Source organism: Eleutherodactylus coqui, chromosome 10 (assembly GCF_035609145.1).
Source record: "Eleutherodactylus coqui strain aEleCoq1 chromosome 10, aEleCoq1.hap1, whole genome shotgun sequence".
In the NCBI taxonomy this organism is placed as follows: Eukaryota; Metazoa; Chordata; class Amphibia; order Anura; family Eleutherodactylidae; genus Eleutherodactylus; species Eleutherodactylus coqui.
Genome location: NC_089846.1, coordinates 24986210 through 25002012, shown reverse-complemented (window position 1 = coordinate 25002012; position 15803 = coordinate 24986210). Strand labels below are relative to the sequence as shown.

The window sequence follows — 15803 nt, the reverse complement described above, 5'->3', positions numbered from 1 at the left end:
CCCCTCCTACCTCCTGCCTATAATCAAGCTGTATTCTTTGCCATCACTGACAATAGGCACACATGACAAATCCCACGGGGCGCTTCCAGGTAAACGCAACTTCAGTCTGTTGCAAGAGAATCAATTTCTTAACCTGATCTTATTGTCATAAGACAAACAAGTCGAGATTCCCGAAATATTTAATGAATGACATAGCACGTAAATAAAGATTATGAAACATGAGAAATAGATGTAGCAGAGCTGAGTTTGCAATTTGACGGAAAGGATCAGTTCACACGTTCAGGATTCTGCGGCTAACGCGAATCGGCTGACATTCTATATACAATGTTAAACCGCGTTCACGTGCTGCGGACAAAACCCACGCAGGTGAGGTCTGTGCAGAGCGCCAAAAAGTCCCGAAGAGTAGAATGAGCGAGCGCCATATTGAGGATTTCACACAGAACCCAACGCTGGTTAGTCCTACTGAATTATCTACTCCGTGTGTAAATCCGCTGTCAACCTCCTATTTCTGCTGCGGCTCCTCAGATCCCTTTGTGAGTACATATTTGCCAAATCTGAGACGTGCGAACAAACCCCAACGGTGCATTTACACGGGGCGGCACAAGTCGCGCAAAATACTAAGATCGCACAGCCCACGGATGGATGGATGGAGGCCGCGCGTCTGCATGTTGTGTTCTAGTGTGAGACTCGCACGAAAATAGAACGTGCTGCGACATTTTTTTCATCTCCCAGCATTGCTCCTGTAAATAGACCAATTGAACAGAAGGGGTTCTATTTTCGCAATGCACAAAACTCGCGCGATTTTATTGCCCGTTTGAATGCAGTGCGGGGGTGGGGGGGGGGGGTGAGGGCACACGTGTATTACCCCATTCAAAATAATTCATATTCTTGCAAGATTTGTGCATCTCGCAATGCACAAATCTCTCGATTTTTTTTTCAGCTATGTGAAATCAGCCTCCGGCTAACTTACGGGCGAGTGCGATATCAGACCGTGAATCATAGCCCGATATCACGCTCGCTAACATGCAATTTTCCTGCGGATTCAAGGCGTTTTTATCTCCACATCCCCCTTTGTGTATAGGGGGGGGGGGGGCATCCAAATGGAAGAGGTTAGAGGAGATGGATTTCAACAGCCCGATTTTGTTCTTGGAAAAATAAGCCACCGCCAGAATGGTCTGGCAGCGCCTTTCTTCCTTCTCTACATTCGGAAGGCGTACACTCTTGGGTGAGAGAACATTCGGGTAAACAAGCGTTTGGTAGACCGTAATTTAATGTTAACGGCCATGATTTTGGAATCCCTCCCCAACAGAAAGGCCCCGATTATGAACTGTTCATGGGTAAGCCGCAGTGCTGGAACACCCGTATGATAATTGGCGCGGGAACAAGAGCCCTCGACATTCATTCCCCTGCAATGACTTACTGGGTCCACCACAGCGAGAACTACCTGTTGGCCCTAATCGGACTAGATCTGGAAGACGCTTGAAAGGAGGCGACAAGACAAATCTTGTAAAGAGACTGCAGACTAGCAATAGAAAACCGCCAGAGAGTTCCCATGTGGATGAACGCAGTATAGCCTCACATCCTAGGCGAAAGCACTTTGCCTGGATCAGACGAATAGTCCTGAAAGTGTCAGAGCAGGTAAGACAGCAATGGCCAGACTGGGTGGACCTCGTCTCTGGGACATTACGGCTTGGTGACATTCCTCACTAATCCCTCTGAGAACAGCACAAACCTGTTCCCTGACGAACCACCTCTCCACGTAATGTGTCACCGCTGCCATGACCATAGGAATACCAGGCATAGCTGAGCTATGTACAATCCGCACGCCTATATATTACAGGTACAGTAATACACAAAATAAGTACCTTATTAACCAGCAGGTGTCCTGCATACCACTGTGGCGACTGCCCCCTTCCAGCATCATCAACCCCCTCCAGAACCAAACATACATTTACCAAGAGAGTAAGAAACTTCCTTTGGGTTGGGTCAAGTCGCCATCCTGCTGCCAGGACTAGCGGCGCAGCAAGTGATTGCGCAGATCTGATGGCGTTACCATTTAGCCGCCGACTACCAAGTATCAGGGCTGCCATGGTTTAGGGTATCTGAAGGTCACAGAGAGCCGGTATCACCACAACCAAGTATTTAGACTGGTAATCTGGTAGCAACAGGTGGAAGATTTCCCCCCTGCAGATGATTATTATCTGGCATATAATAAATAAATGGCGCCCTGCATTCGCAAAGAGAATCCGATGAATGGGCAGACCCCTGCCTCCTCTACGATCAGCACAAGGCTCTGCTAATATACTCTGCGGCAGTCATAGTGCGCATCATTTGCCTCCTTTGCGGGCTTGTTCACATGTGCGTATTCTTCCCACCAAATGTTAGATTGTATGCCCCCCCCCAAAAAAAAACCCAACAAAATGTATATCTGATTTTAGTGCATTGTAAGCACCAGAATAGGACATTGAAGTGAATGGGTCCGCGCCATTATGCAGTTAATACACAGGAAACCTGCGTATTTGCGTAGCAAAACAATGCGTCCTTCTACGTATTTTTCAGTTAATTTACCCACAAAATCGGCGGAAATCTGCAAAGAATTGCGATTTTCAGATGCGACAAATATGGCGACAGCGATTTTTTATGTTAAGTTTTAAACTATTACATAAACTGTATAAAATTGGGCATCGCCATATTTCTTCTGACCCACAAAATGGAACGTGTCATTTCTGCTGCACCAGGAACACCATAAAAAAGGGAAAAAAAATAGCACAATTCAGATTTTTTTTAAAATTTATCCCAGTTTACATTTTTGGCGTTTTTCAATACAGGATGTGGTACACATTTATTTACAGTGCTAGTAAAAGCTACAGCGTACCCCACAAAGAAGGCCCTCATACGGCTGTGTCAGCAGAAAAAGGAGAAAGTTATAGATCTTGAAATGTGGGGATGAAAAAAAAACCAAAAATGTACAATTTGGGAAATTGCTGGTTAAAGAGGTGCCCCCCCCCCCCATTCCCCTAATGTACAGCTGAACAGACTGGCGCGGCTTATCTGCTTTTCCTGAGTATGAGCAGCCGGCGCTCACAAACTAAACTATTGGCGCTAAATGCCCACAACCCAAAATACGGTTCATGTGATGGAATTCGCTGCAGCAAATCCACGTCCAAGAAGCGTCTCATTCACTTCAAGGGGAATTTGCGCGGGTGTTTTCTGCACACGGCTTAAAACCTGTCAGTTCTTGCCGTGGAATCCATGCGGAGATATCTTCAGACGGATTAACCCCCTGAACCCGGATCTACGGCAGCTTTCCATATTCAGTGAAATCAGTCTCAGGAATATATATTTTTTTTATACTGTAAATATAGCCTCTAAGATTGCTGGGGAAAAAAATTAAAATGTTTAAAATCTGCTGGAATGTGCGAATTTCATGCGATTAAACTATAGTACGAAGCCTCCACTCATAGGAAAAAGTAGGCCTCATTTCTATAAAGCGAACTTGTTGCCCATAGCAACCAATTACAACACAGCTTTCATTTTCCTAAAGCCCTGTTTGATATGAAGGCTGAGCTCTGATTGGTTGCTATGGGCACCAAGTATTCCCTACATATGGAGACGTTGGCATTACCTTGTTATCCATTTTGCTTATGGAAATGGGAACATGGAGGAAAATTTCCCTTAAAAGCGGGGTGGGTCATGGAAAAGTCCCCCGACTCCTCACTCTTATGAAAGCAAACGAAATCTGTCTTTGGTTGCTTCAGACAACAATCACAGCGCAGCTTTCATTTCTTACACTGCCGAGGTAAAATGAAAGCTGCGCTGTGATTGGTTACTATGGAGCCCACATTCTTATGAAAGCTAAGAGAAAATCTCTGTTGCCCATAGCAACCAATCACAGCGAAGCTTTCATTTTACCTCAGCAGTATAAGAAATGAAAGCTGCGTTGTGATTGGTTGCTTTGGGCAACAAAGACAGATTTTTTTTTAGACAGCTTTCTTAAGAGGGAGGAGTCGGGGGGCTTTTCTGCACAGAAATTACCTCTAAAACTGCAGCAGAATTTGCAGATTTGTGCCGATTTTTACTAGATGGTTACACTTATACATGGTGGGTCACAGAAAAGTACCCCGGCCCCACACTTTTTTGAAAGCGGTCAAAAGAATGTCTGTCTTTGTTGCCCATAGCAACCAAATCACAGCGCAGCTTTCAATTTACCTCGGCAGTATAAGAAAACCCTGACATTGATGTGAGGCCCCGGGCCCCCAGGGGACCCCTGTACAGGTGCAAGGCGCCGGGCCCTGATACGGAGTGAGGCTCTTAGCACGCGATACGGGTGTCATCATTCCAGTCTCAAATGGTTTGCAGAACTCAAAACTGCAGGACACAGTAATACATACAAATGGTGGAATTAGCCTTACAGGTAGAATTTGCGCAGAAAAAGCCAAGAGCACAGCAGAAATGTGCGGCTCCGCAGACGTTGCAGATATTTGTGCCGATCCGCTAGTGATTTCACCTGGTCAACCGCATTTGGAGCTGCACTAAAATCCGCATGTCAGAAGTTGCACATTTCTGTAGTGTATCCGTGTGCATATTTAGCCTTTCAGCGGTTAAACCGGCGCCTGGAATTCCCAATGCGGATTCAGTATTAAATCCACGTGAATAAATGACACTTTTTTCTTTGAGGATTCGGTGTCAAATCTGCCGTGTGAACATAACTGAATATAAGTCAGACACGCTGGAGCGCAAAAGGTGTCCAGGTAAACAAAGTACAATTTACCGTCAGACACAAATTTTGGCACCTGCTACACCGGAGCGCCATTAACCCTCACGTGGTACCAGTTTCAAAGTGCAGGGCTGCAATGAACAAGACTGGGGTCAAATAGGCCCCATGGTACCACACAAGGGTAAACTTGGAATCACTCTAGTCTTATGGCCATGTTAGTGACACTTCATTGCCAAGTAACCCGGCCCTAACCTGATATAGTGCCCCTTGTACTGATGCCCACTAGTGACAGCCACATGAACACCTGCAGAGCGGGGGCATTGCCCATGGGTGCCAGTATAGCAGCTACCCTGGGCTGCCTTTACAATAACTACACCTCTAATGTGAAGCTGAGGAGCCCCAGTCATATTTCGGACGACCTTACACTATGAAGATTCAATACATTTCTAACATTTTAAACGCCGTTTTTTTTTAATGGAAAGAAGAACTGAAGGTGCGACAGAAGGAGGAAAAAATAGTTCAGCGGTTATTCTTTCCCCATCTGCAGAGGACAAAATCTGGACCTCGACCGGGTGTAAGGATCTCTGGCGTTAACAGATTGCTGCCCATATGGTACGCCTGCCATCATCAACTACCAACTTCCGAGTGGATGCTATATATAAAGTTGTACTATGCTGTACTGCGCTATGAATGCGTCATTTGCACTGGGACAGATTGTATCCAGCAGGACCTTCCAGTTCATCCATCCCATCCCCAGTGAGCCATGTCAGGTATCTGGACCGATAAGAAGGCTCAATCTTCTGCATTGCTACCCTCATGGGATTAGACAATGTCCAGCTCCACGGACTCTAGACAATACTAGGATTAATTTATGCAAACCTGTTTGGGACGTGAAACGCGTCGTCACTCTAGGCAATGAATAAGGACGCGTTTCACGTTTGGAAGCCTCGGTTCTGTTGGGTTTTGATTTGTCCTGATTAATTCCTTCTTTACAGTCCGTGGAGCGGATTCTCTCCCCTCCTTGGACATATTTCTTGGCTAAGCAGGAGCCGCGCTTCAGGCGATGTGAAGCACAGGTGGGGAGCTGGTTGGTTCTCTTTGTTGTATTAGACAATAGCTCTAGGAATCATCCCGAGTTCCTGCCCAGCTACGAATACCTTCTCGAAACTACAACCAGAATGGGGACTTTGCCTGCAATATCAAGCTTGGCCAATGCAGTGGGAACGAGCCGTTTGCTCAGTGCACAAGCACGCTGGCCTGGCAAGCAGCAGATCCCACTAATCTACCATTGATACATTATCATGAGTATAGGCCATCTATACTTTGCTCCTTTAAAGCAATTACCTCTATTGGAATGGGGAATTGGAGGGGGGCTGGTAACTGGACTCCGACCAACACCCTGATAAAACAGGATCTTGGTACTTGCTGAATGGCCGGACCCGCTGAAGGCTTGCATAACCCAGATGGGTCAAGCAAATGTCTTTTCTTATTACATAATGAAGTAAATCAATTTTAGAAGATTTTCCTACAGTATGTAGGTTCCCCAATACGATATGCAAGCATTCACCAAGAAGGGATGGCGAGCAGCAAGGAAATATGGTCTAATTTTAGCCTCCTAGTGCCAGGGCCACCCGCGGACTGTGGCAGAAGGTAGATTCTCAGATTGGGTCCTTTGAGCCTTTTTTATTTCCCCTTGAGAAGCTGAATCGCCCTCCTTGAAGTCTTTCCCCCATCATTCTCTGCCTGCGTAGGAGCCTGGAAGCATCCAATGAGACTCAAGGAGGTGGGGAGGTATTTATAGTCTCAATATTTTCAGAAAGGAGGCAGGACTGCAAGAGAGCGACTGCCAAAAGGTTCCAGCAGATACACCCTATACATCAACCCCCGTACAAGACAGCAAAGAAATAATAGCTCGCTGCTACCCACAAACAACACTTTCTCAATGGACTGCTGAGCACAGAGTCACACAAAGCAGATTAGGAGAATGTGCCAGTCAGGCATCACCGCAGCGGGCACCGAGGCAGACTGAAGATGCCAGTGCAGCTAAGGATTGACATCTCGAGTTATCCCTGTAGATACTGACCTGGGAAAGACGTTGACACAAAACGGACCCCCGCTTTAGGTTTGTCATCTAGAAGCTACTATACGTTCCTCTGCACTCACTACCAGTGCGCAATGCGTTATGAAATCTTAGGGCTCATTCACACGTGCGCGATGGATTCCATTATGAGAGCAGGAAAAGAAATCCCCAGGATCCGTCTTATAATGGAATCGAATGGCACTCAGTGGAAACTATTGACACTAAGGGCTCCTGCACAATGGCGATCGCGATATCACAGTGAGAAAATCGCAATTTTGTTCATGAGATATGAGCGTCAGCGATGCTGTTCTTGCACAAACATCGCTGCCTCTTACGATTTTCTCACGCATTTCTTCATGTGATTTAACCCGAAAGTCAATAAGACTTTCTAATCTTAAAAATGCATTGAATAAAAAAAAAACGCAAGTCGTGCGATGCAATTAAAAGGAGGGAGATAAAAAAAAAGCTTAAAACGCAGAAAGATAGGATTTATTTTCCCTGCAAGATCGCATGAGTGAAAACATTGCAAATGTGAAGGAAACCATTGAAAATCACTGGTTTCATAATTCTGTTTTTTCACTCACTCTAGCATCACACAAAAATCGTGCGATTTGATCGCCAGTGTGAAAGCGCCCTAATGTGGATTATTGGATTTCCTTCCAGCTGTCCGGTATTTTCTGGCAAGCTGAACTAATTTGTCTGGGGTTTCGGCAGAAAATGTCACCATAGGGTCTGTTCACAACTATGTTCGGAGACGCTGTTTGGAGCCTCTGGCGCAGATCGTCCTAAAATCCGGCAGTACATGACTGAAACCATGTAGAACCCATTATTGTCAATGGCGTCCATTCAGCGCCGTTCGGTTCCATTATGGGACAGATCTGTTCCTGGCAGGGATTCAGTTTTCCTTTTCTCATGACAGAACCGAAAAGTAGAAACCCTCAGTGCAGATGTGAAGAGAGCCTTACAGAACCCGTCAGTAATAACTGATGTGAGAAATGTTCTTCGGTCTTTGGGCCCAGAATCTGAAATATTGAAAGCACTGAAACCGTAGTGGGCGCTGCAACCGGGCAGCCTTGAGGCGATGAATGCAGTTCTGAGCAATGTATTACGCCCCTTACAAGATTATCAGAAGGGCCTTGTCGCTAACTTGTGCTGCCAACAGTGCCGATCTGCCGCAGATTGTGTGGCAGACTTGGTTGCCGATCTGCCGCAGATTGTGTGGCAGACTTGGTTGCCGATCTGCCGCAGATTGTGTGGCAGACTTGGTTGCCGATCTGCCGCAGATTGTGTGGCAGACTTGGTTGCCGATCTGCCGCAGATTGTGTGGCAGACTTGGTTGCCGATCTGCCGCAGATTGTGTGGCAGACTTGGTTGCCGATCTGCCGCAGATTGTGTGGCAGACTTGGTTGCCGATCTGCCGCAGATTGTGTGGCAGACTTGGTTGCCGATCTGCCGCAGATTGTGTGGCAGACTTGGTTGCCGATCTGCCACAGATTGTGTGGCAGACTTGGTTGCCGATCTGCCACAGATTTCATCCCTTCAATTTGAGTTAAATTTAAAAGAGTGAAATCTGATAGAGATCAGCACAAAAATCGGCAACAAATCACTGATGTGTGAACACACCCTAAGGCCGCCTTCACACGGGTGAAAAAAATCGTTCAAGATTTGTGCGTTGTGAGACACATGAATCCCATATGAACATGTATGGTCATACACATCAGATGTTTTCATGCATGGCATCGTGTTGCGGTAAACATATTGCGGCATGTTCTATCCTTGTGCGCGCTCTCGCACTGCATCTCCCAATTGTTTCCAATGGGGCCGGTGACAGCGTTGCGCCACGTGCTAGGTGCATGTGGTGCGATGTTTCTCCCATTGCATCACTTTTTTCTTGAAGTGATGCAAGGCGGTTTTGAAGTAAAAACGTGTGGAAATCGCATGCTGGCGAGCGCAAAACCGAGCTGTCATTCATGTCCCAATATTGCGCTCACCCGTATGAAGTTAGCCTAAGGCCTCATGTCCATGGCATGCACGGATTCCAACTGCAGAATCCACGTTTGCCCGCAGCCATGGACATTTTCTTACCTGTCCAGATGCGGTGCGGGTCTTCTGTCTCGGCTGGATCTTCTTTCTTCGGCACAGTAGATGCGTTTGGGCGCAACGCACATTTTTATTTTCTTTAAATCTTCTGCTTTCCTGCGGATCCCCGGCACGTCTGCAGTGTGCCCGGTTCGGATGGCTTCCATTGACTTTACTGCGCGTGCGATCTGATCCACAAATTGGGAAAAAGGACATCCGCGGGCATTTAATTACCTGCAGATGCCCTATGATTGTCTATGGTCTGATTGAACTGCGGATCGCACCAGTGGGTGACACGCACAGAATCCGCAATTCAATTATGCCCATGGTCATGAGGCCTAAGGGAGAGATTTTGCAAAAGACAGGTTGGTGTCAGTGCTTGGATTACTACAGTTTTAGCTATGATGACGCTGATTGCAGAGGCAGCAGTCACTCTTGGCTCCTGGTGCCTGGGGGGGGGGGGGGGGGGGGCGCAAGGGCCCCTCTACCACAAACAGCACGTGGTAGGTGGAGGGCTCCCATACAGATTTTGCACTTGGGCCCCAAAGATACAAGTTGCTATATCCATTCTCTGTCTGGAGGTGCAGCCTATGCTGTCTACATAAAGCTAATGCGCCAATAAATAAAATGAATTAATTAAACCCTGCATTTCTACATGGCATGTGACCCATTAGACAGGAATAGCAGGACGGTGATTAACACCACTAGTGGAAGCGCCTGGCACCTTCCCTGGTGGATAGCTGTCTGGAGTCTCCATGTTCCTCATTTAAAGTTCTACATTTTAGACTTATTCCAGGAAGTCTTTGTTGATCATAATTCCACATACTTACCGGGTAGGGAAGGACGTACCGTACGGCATTGTACAACCTGAGCATTCTGGTTCATGAAGAGAATGCCAGAGCTACATATAAAAGACTGACACATGGTAACTGAGACAGAGGGCTCTGTTGGGGCCTCCAGGGCAGATCGTACCTGCATGAAATAACGCAGAATACACAATGGAAGCCGGACGGACTGTAAGCCAACAAATGGCAGTAACTCCTTGCAACAAGCCCATTCTAGAACATATTTCTGTTCATCCAGTACCTCCTGGTTCATGAAATAAATGCAACAACCACAGTGAACATTAGACGATAGGGAGCAAGAATGTAATCTGACAAAAAAGTGGGTTTAGGTGTCAAACTGGATGAGAAGCCCTATGAGCGCTTCATAACATTCATAACATAAATCCCTTCTCTCCTGCAACAGTAAAGGGGATTATTACTGAAAAAATGGTGATGGGCACATAATGAACAGGAACTTCAGACTGTTGGGTGTGAGATTCCTCTTTACTACGTCTTCTTTAGGGCGCCCACCCACTAGCGTTTTTTTTCCCTGCGAGATTCGCAGCATTTTTTTCTCTGCAGGGGTCTATGGGACTTGTAATGTTAAAATCGCGATTGCGCAAAATATTCTGATATTTCCTGAGAATAGGTCATCAATAGTTGATTAGCAGGGATCCACCACTCAAGATCCTCACCGATCCGCTGATCCTCCGATCCGCTGTCAATGCGTCAGACGCCTGCATTGGTTGTCAGGATCGGAAGTGTAATAGAAGGCTTTACTCCTACTGAAATCAATGCGAGCGATACCTTTTATTACACTTCCAACTCTGACAGCAATGAGGAGTTGGAAGTGCAATAGAAGGCATCTCTCCCATTGATTTCAATGGCAGTAGGGCAGTCTATTACACTTCTGGCCCTGACCATGTGACGTCCGGACCCGCTGCACTGACCTCGGGCTGGAGGATCATCTCATCGGCCAGGATCATAAGTGGCAGAACACAGCCAATCAACTATTGATCAGCTATCCTTAGACTATGTCATCAATAGCATAAGTCTGGAAAACCCCTTTAATGATATTTACCACCTCCAACTAAAACCACCAATGAGGGGGGAAAAAAATCAACAAAAAAAGTCAGGTAAGGCCCTGTTCACATCTGCGGCGGGAGATTGGATGCAAAATCTGATCAGAAATCACAAAATAGCTCTATTTTTGCCTTAAAAAGCTTTGGGCCAAAAGCCAATGGAACACATTGCAGTGAATGTCATCCACTGGGCACCGTTTGGGTCAATTAAGGGCCGGGTTCAGCACTTCGGTAAGTTTCATTGTTCTGCTCCTATGAATAAATGGAAACCAGGAATATAGGTGTGAAGAGAGCCAAAGTGCGACACGTTAATGAGTCCCAATAAGACATAGACTACAGGGCGATGTCAGCCGAGACACAGTTCGCATGGCCGAAGATGCAATCTCCTAATCTAATAGCTGTCAATGCAGGTCGCATCGCAACTCAGAAGAAGTTGTGCCCACAGATGGCAAAAAAATTATTTTTTTTTTGCTGGAGAGTCGCGGTATCTTGTGAGTCACATTGCAGCTTGCACTGACTACAATCAACTGCGATCTTCGGTCATGTGATCTGCGTTGCGGCCAAAGTGGCCATGTTAGCCCTAGGCTAAGAAGGGTTCTGCGGACTTCCAGATACACATTAACAAGCACAACGTGGCAATGTGTAATAGATGGCGGTACACATTTGCAGCTGCTCGAGGAATGAATAACTTCTTCAGCTGCAACTAAAAAAAACTTAAGAACAAGGTCTAATCCTTTCAAACATTAACAGCCGTCTCGGATAGCGCTTCCTAGGAATACCCGGCGCGTCCTCTCCGCACGGACAACATCTGCGAGCGTTTTATTCTGCCGGCCTTTCCCAGGACGCTGGTTGCCCAGTGGAAAACAATGATGATGACTGAAACACAGGAAAAGACAAAGTCACGTATCCAAGGTCACCAGAAGCTACATCGTCACGTTAACCCCTTAGCTGCCGAGTGGTGATGGTCAGAGCAGACCGCTCACAACAAGCTGGAAGGCAGCGACGACCGCGTCTTCTAGCCCAAACAAGGCTGGCAGCAAACGCAAGCAGATGTCTTGGCGAGTGCCAGCAGTCGGCAAACCATTCCAACGCCGAAACAGAGCAACGCTGGATTGGCATTACAAAAGTCAAATGGGATGCAACGTATCGCACGCCGCTGCTCCTGGAATTTCAGATGCGCCATATACATCAAGTGCAAAATAGATTCTTTTATTAGGTCTGGTGGATACGGACACGAAGCAAATCGGTCATCGACGGGGTGTAATAAAATATTAACGACAGAAAGGGTCGAAAGTTTGAGCACGCATGAAGCCGCTCCGTCCTCAAATGTGATCGTTACGTGAAAATAACATTTCCAGAGGGAAACGAAATCGCGCCGTTCGAGTTGGCAATTTGTAGAGGGGAGAAAAAAAAGGCATTAAGGGTCTCCGAGGACAGGAAAAATGTTCCTTTGCCTAATTTGTGTGTGTTTGTACAAGTGCACCCCGAAGGCTCCTACATTAGTAATAGGCGCTCAGCGAGGAGTCTTAGTGCTTAACTCTTACGCGGCAGCGTACGGTCTGAGGAGGAGATCTCTGGCACCAAAGGGTTACCACCGCCTACTGTCACTTTGTGCTTCCCCAATAATCACTGAATGTCCGCGCTGCTCGTTCTAGCGGTACGGTCCATCCATCGCTGCCGGAGTCCATAGTCGGCATCCTAGTGAGGGCTGCCGCAGGGATCAGTAGTTTGACAACTAAGGCAAGTAGTGCTTCTGCAGGGATATACATTTGTCATGCCATGCAGACAGTGAGGGGACTTGCAGATGTAGCAGAGCCGAGTTTGTCATGTGGCAAGAAATAATTGCATCGCCAAATACACTAAAAAAAGGGTCAATATTAATCAGCTCTGCTACATTGCATACGCTTTCACATACACAGACCACCGAACAACACATCGAAGCAAGCTTATATCCTACCAGAGACTACGCTGCAAAATTCTGGGCGTCCGGTCGGATGCGCAGTGTAGGCACCACATGCTGCTGATGGGTAAAGGAGCGGCGTAGACGATTTTTCTCCTCTGACCCCCTACTATCACCGTCCAGCGTCCAGATGTTCCCCCTTCTTGCAGATCAGCGGCACTGCCGCCTCTTAGCTGAACACAACAGTGACAGCAGCCAAAAGGGGGGTGGAGCAGTCCATGACGGCCCCAAGAAGGGGGGAAGCGGGCACCAGGAATAGGACAGGAAGGAACCACACATACTGTACAAACGCTGAGATAAGAATCTGATTTTTGGGTGTGTGAATGATGAAAGGGGGTGTAAAAGGAAAGTAATATTAGAGTTGGCCGACGGGTCCGAGTTACGGATTACAACTTTGCAGACTATTAAACTTTCTCCAAAGAAACTCTGCTAAAGGCAGGATGGGGTTAAAAGTTGCTGGGTTCCCGACACCATTGCAGAATTCTTGCAAAAAATAGCATTCGGCCATTGCTGCCATTTTTGGGAAAGGTGGCATTCTCTGTGCCATGACCCCAAGTGGGCGTCACGTGGAGCTATATTAACTTCTCAGGCATGTGACATTTCCAGTGAAAGCCCCCAGCGGTAAGAGGACGGCACATGGCGCTGACTGCGTCGGGTGTAATGCTCTGTGAATGGGGGGTGTGCAGGAGCAGAATGGTAATAAACTGGATCCCCCGCACACTCCAGCCCTAATGTGCCCCCACAGAGAGGGAGGGCGGCATCTTTTCAGCAGAGTCTCAAGCAGTCGAGGATGCAGTTGCCATGGGGATGAATAGAGTTGCCATGGTTATAAAAGGAGGAGTGGGGAAAAGAAAAAAAGGAGGAAGAATAGACATGATGGATTCCGAGTACTCATCACCATGGAAACGGAAGGATGGGAAACTAATAAAGATAGACAGCATATACATTACATATTCCACCACTGCGCGATTACGTTACCATTGTTTGCGCTTTTCGGTTATAATGTTCTATTAAGCATTCCCCGAAATCTCACAGATCTCATTACGCCTTATTCTACAATTACAAAGTTCATTTCTGACATGGAGAGATGACATATAAGAGGAAACTCCTTAAATGGCGATTACCGGATATGGGGATACCGGGGGAGATTTATGCAGCCGCCTCAAAGGAAGGAAAACAAATCAGAGCGGCTTTCATGTCGTTGTGCTGCCATTGGTTGCTAGGGGCAACAAAGTTTTTTTTTTCAAATAATTTGTCTGGAATCGCTATTGTACGGTATAAAGAAGGCAGTATATGACCATCTGTAGAGCTGCCTTTGGCTTCCGGGAACCATCAGTCCGCTAGATGGTGACGTAAATTGTAACTTGTAGGTGGTTTCTAGGAAACTGCAGGGGATCTCTCGGCGGATCAAGCAGTTTGGATTGTTTTCACATCATCCAACAAGCATATTAAACAAAAAACGAGAATGGAATTCCAGAATGGACTATTTTTTGGTTATCCCGGCTCCCAAAAATTTTGAACAAAAAGATTAGCCAGATGTACATTTCCCAAAATGGTAGCAATAAAAACTACAGTTCATCCCGCAAAAAAACCCCCCCAAAAAAAAACCATCACACAGCCCAAAATCGAAAAAAAAAAAAATAAATTTGTTACGGGACGCAGAATATTATGACAACACAAGGAGCTGTGTTTAAGAAAAACATGTGTTTTAAAAGTAAAAAAATGAGGGAAAAAAACCTGTGATAAAAACTATAATCGTACTGACCCATAGAACAAAGTTCATATGTCAATTTTACTGTACTGTGAATACAAAAAGCTAAACATCCCAAAAATTGTGCAATTTATGTTTTTTTTTAAATTCTTCCCAATTTTAAAAATTGTAAACTTTTTTTTAATGTACTATATAGTGTAGGAAAAAAAACAACTCATCCAGCAATAAGCAAGCCCTCATATACCTCTGGTAATGGAAAAATAAAGTTATGGCTTATGGAAGGCAGGGATGAAGAAAAAAAAAAAAAGAAAAGAAAAATCTCTGGTCCTGAAGGAGTTAAATGCACGATTATAGAATTATGGGAGGGCGGTTCATACAGCAGATTCTGGACTGAATTCTTCACATGAATGGCGGTACATGGGTATGTGACCGGTGACACCTGTATGAGTCACTTGTGCCTCCCGGCCAATTACATAACACTCTGCAGGAACGAACACACAACACACTGAACAAGCCTGACGGCGGAAATAGCTTAATCTGCCACCTTCGCTTTTAATGGATCGTCATTTACTATGATTGATGCAAAGCAGAAAAGACACCCCCCCCCCCTTCGGACAATTCATGGTGCGCTAATCCTGCGAGTGGGCAGCTCTGTGTTCGTTTGCTTTTCCTTATTGTACTGGTCTCGCTCCATACTGAGCTTAATGCCACCAAGGTGACAAAAGGAAAAAAAAATCTGGTATGTGACTGAATACAAAGAGCCAGATGAGGGTTCTGGGTATAGACTTGGTCTACGGTTTAAACGAGGACAACATAAACAATGCTGTGAAGTCAGTGTGCCATCAGGAAATGACTTTTTACATAAATCACATTTTTGAGTTAAACATATTTAAGAAGTTTTGATTCTGTTTGAAACCTTTGCTCACAATACTTAGGGGGAAAAAAATCCTAATATCCTGCATTTTTCCCACTGACCACAGAGCCTAATACTAGTCCACCACTTCCTGATCTGTAGAGAAAACGTTGCAGCAGTCATCGGGTAAACAGATATGTATACAACACAGAATCCACCACTCACAATAGGCGATGGTCACAGCTCACCCCCTTCCCCTCCCTGCACAATCACCTCTTCATATAATCTTTCATAGAGCAGTCTCTCATACAAGTCAGTGGGTCACATCCTGTCCAATGGCCTATGAAGCTCCTGTAAAGCATTATCGTAAATACTTTTAATGCAGCTCAGGAAAGTTTGCCGCCCTCATAGTCTTGTATAGACAACAGAATGAAAAATTCTACAAAACAGAAAATAAAAATAGATACCTTTTAGTCATGGGGACAAACTTTCACGGT

General features: G+C 45.9%; 1 protein-coding gene across 6 annotated transcripts in view; it reads right to left on the bottom strand.

Annotated features, from left to right (window-relative positions):
* IQSEC2 (IQ motif and Sec7 domain ArfGEF 2) overlaps positions 1–15803 on the bottom strand; it is a 192931-nt gene that overhangs the window by 32191 nt on the left and 144937 nt on the right. Inside the window, exon 1 of one of the 6 annotated variants that reach the window (XM_066580619.1) lies at positions 12740–12885. The exons of the other annotated variants lie outside the window; for them this stretch is intronic. Coding sequence (XP_066436716.1) covers positions 12740–12798 — 59 coding nt within the window. The 5' untranslated portion in view covers positions 12799–12885. Of the gene's footprint in view, positions 1–12739; positions 12886–15803 lie in introns of those variants that run through there. 6 annotated transcript variants of the gene reach the window in all.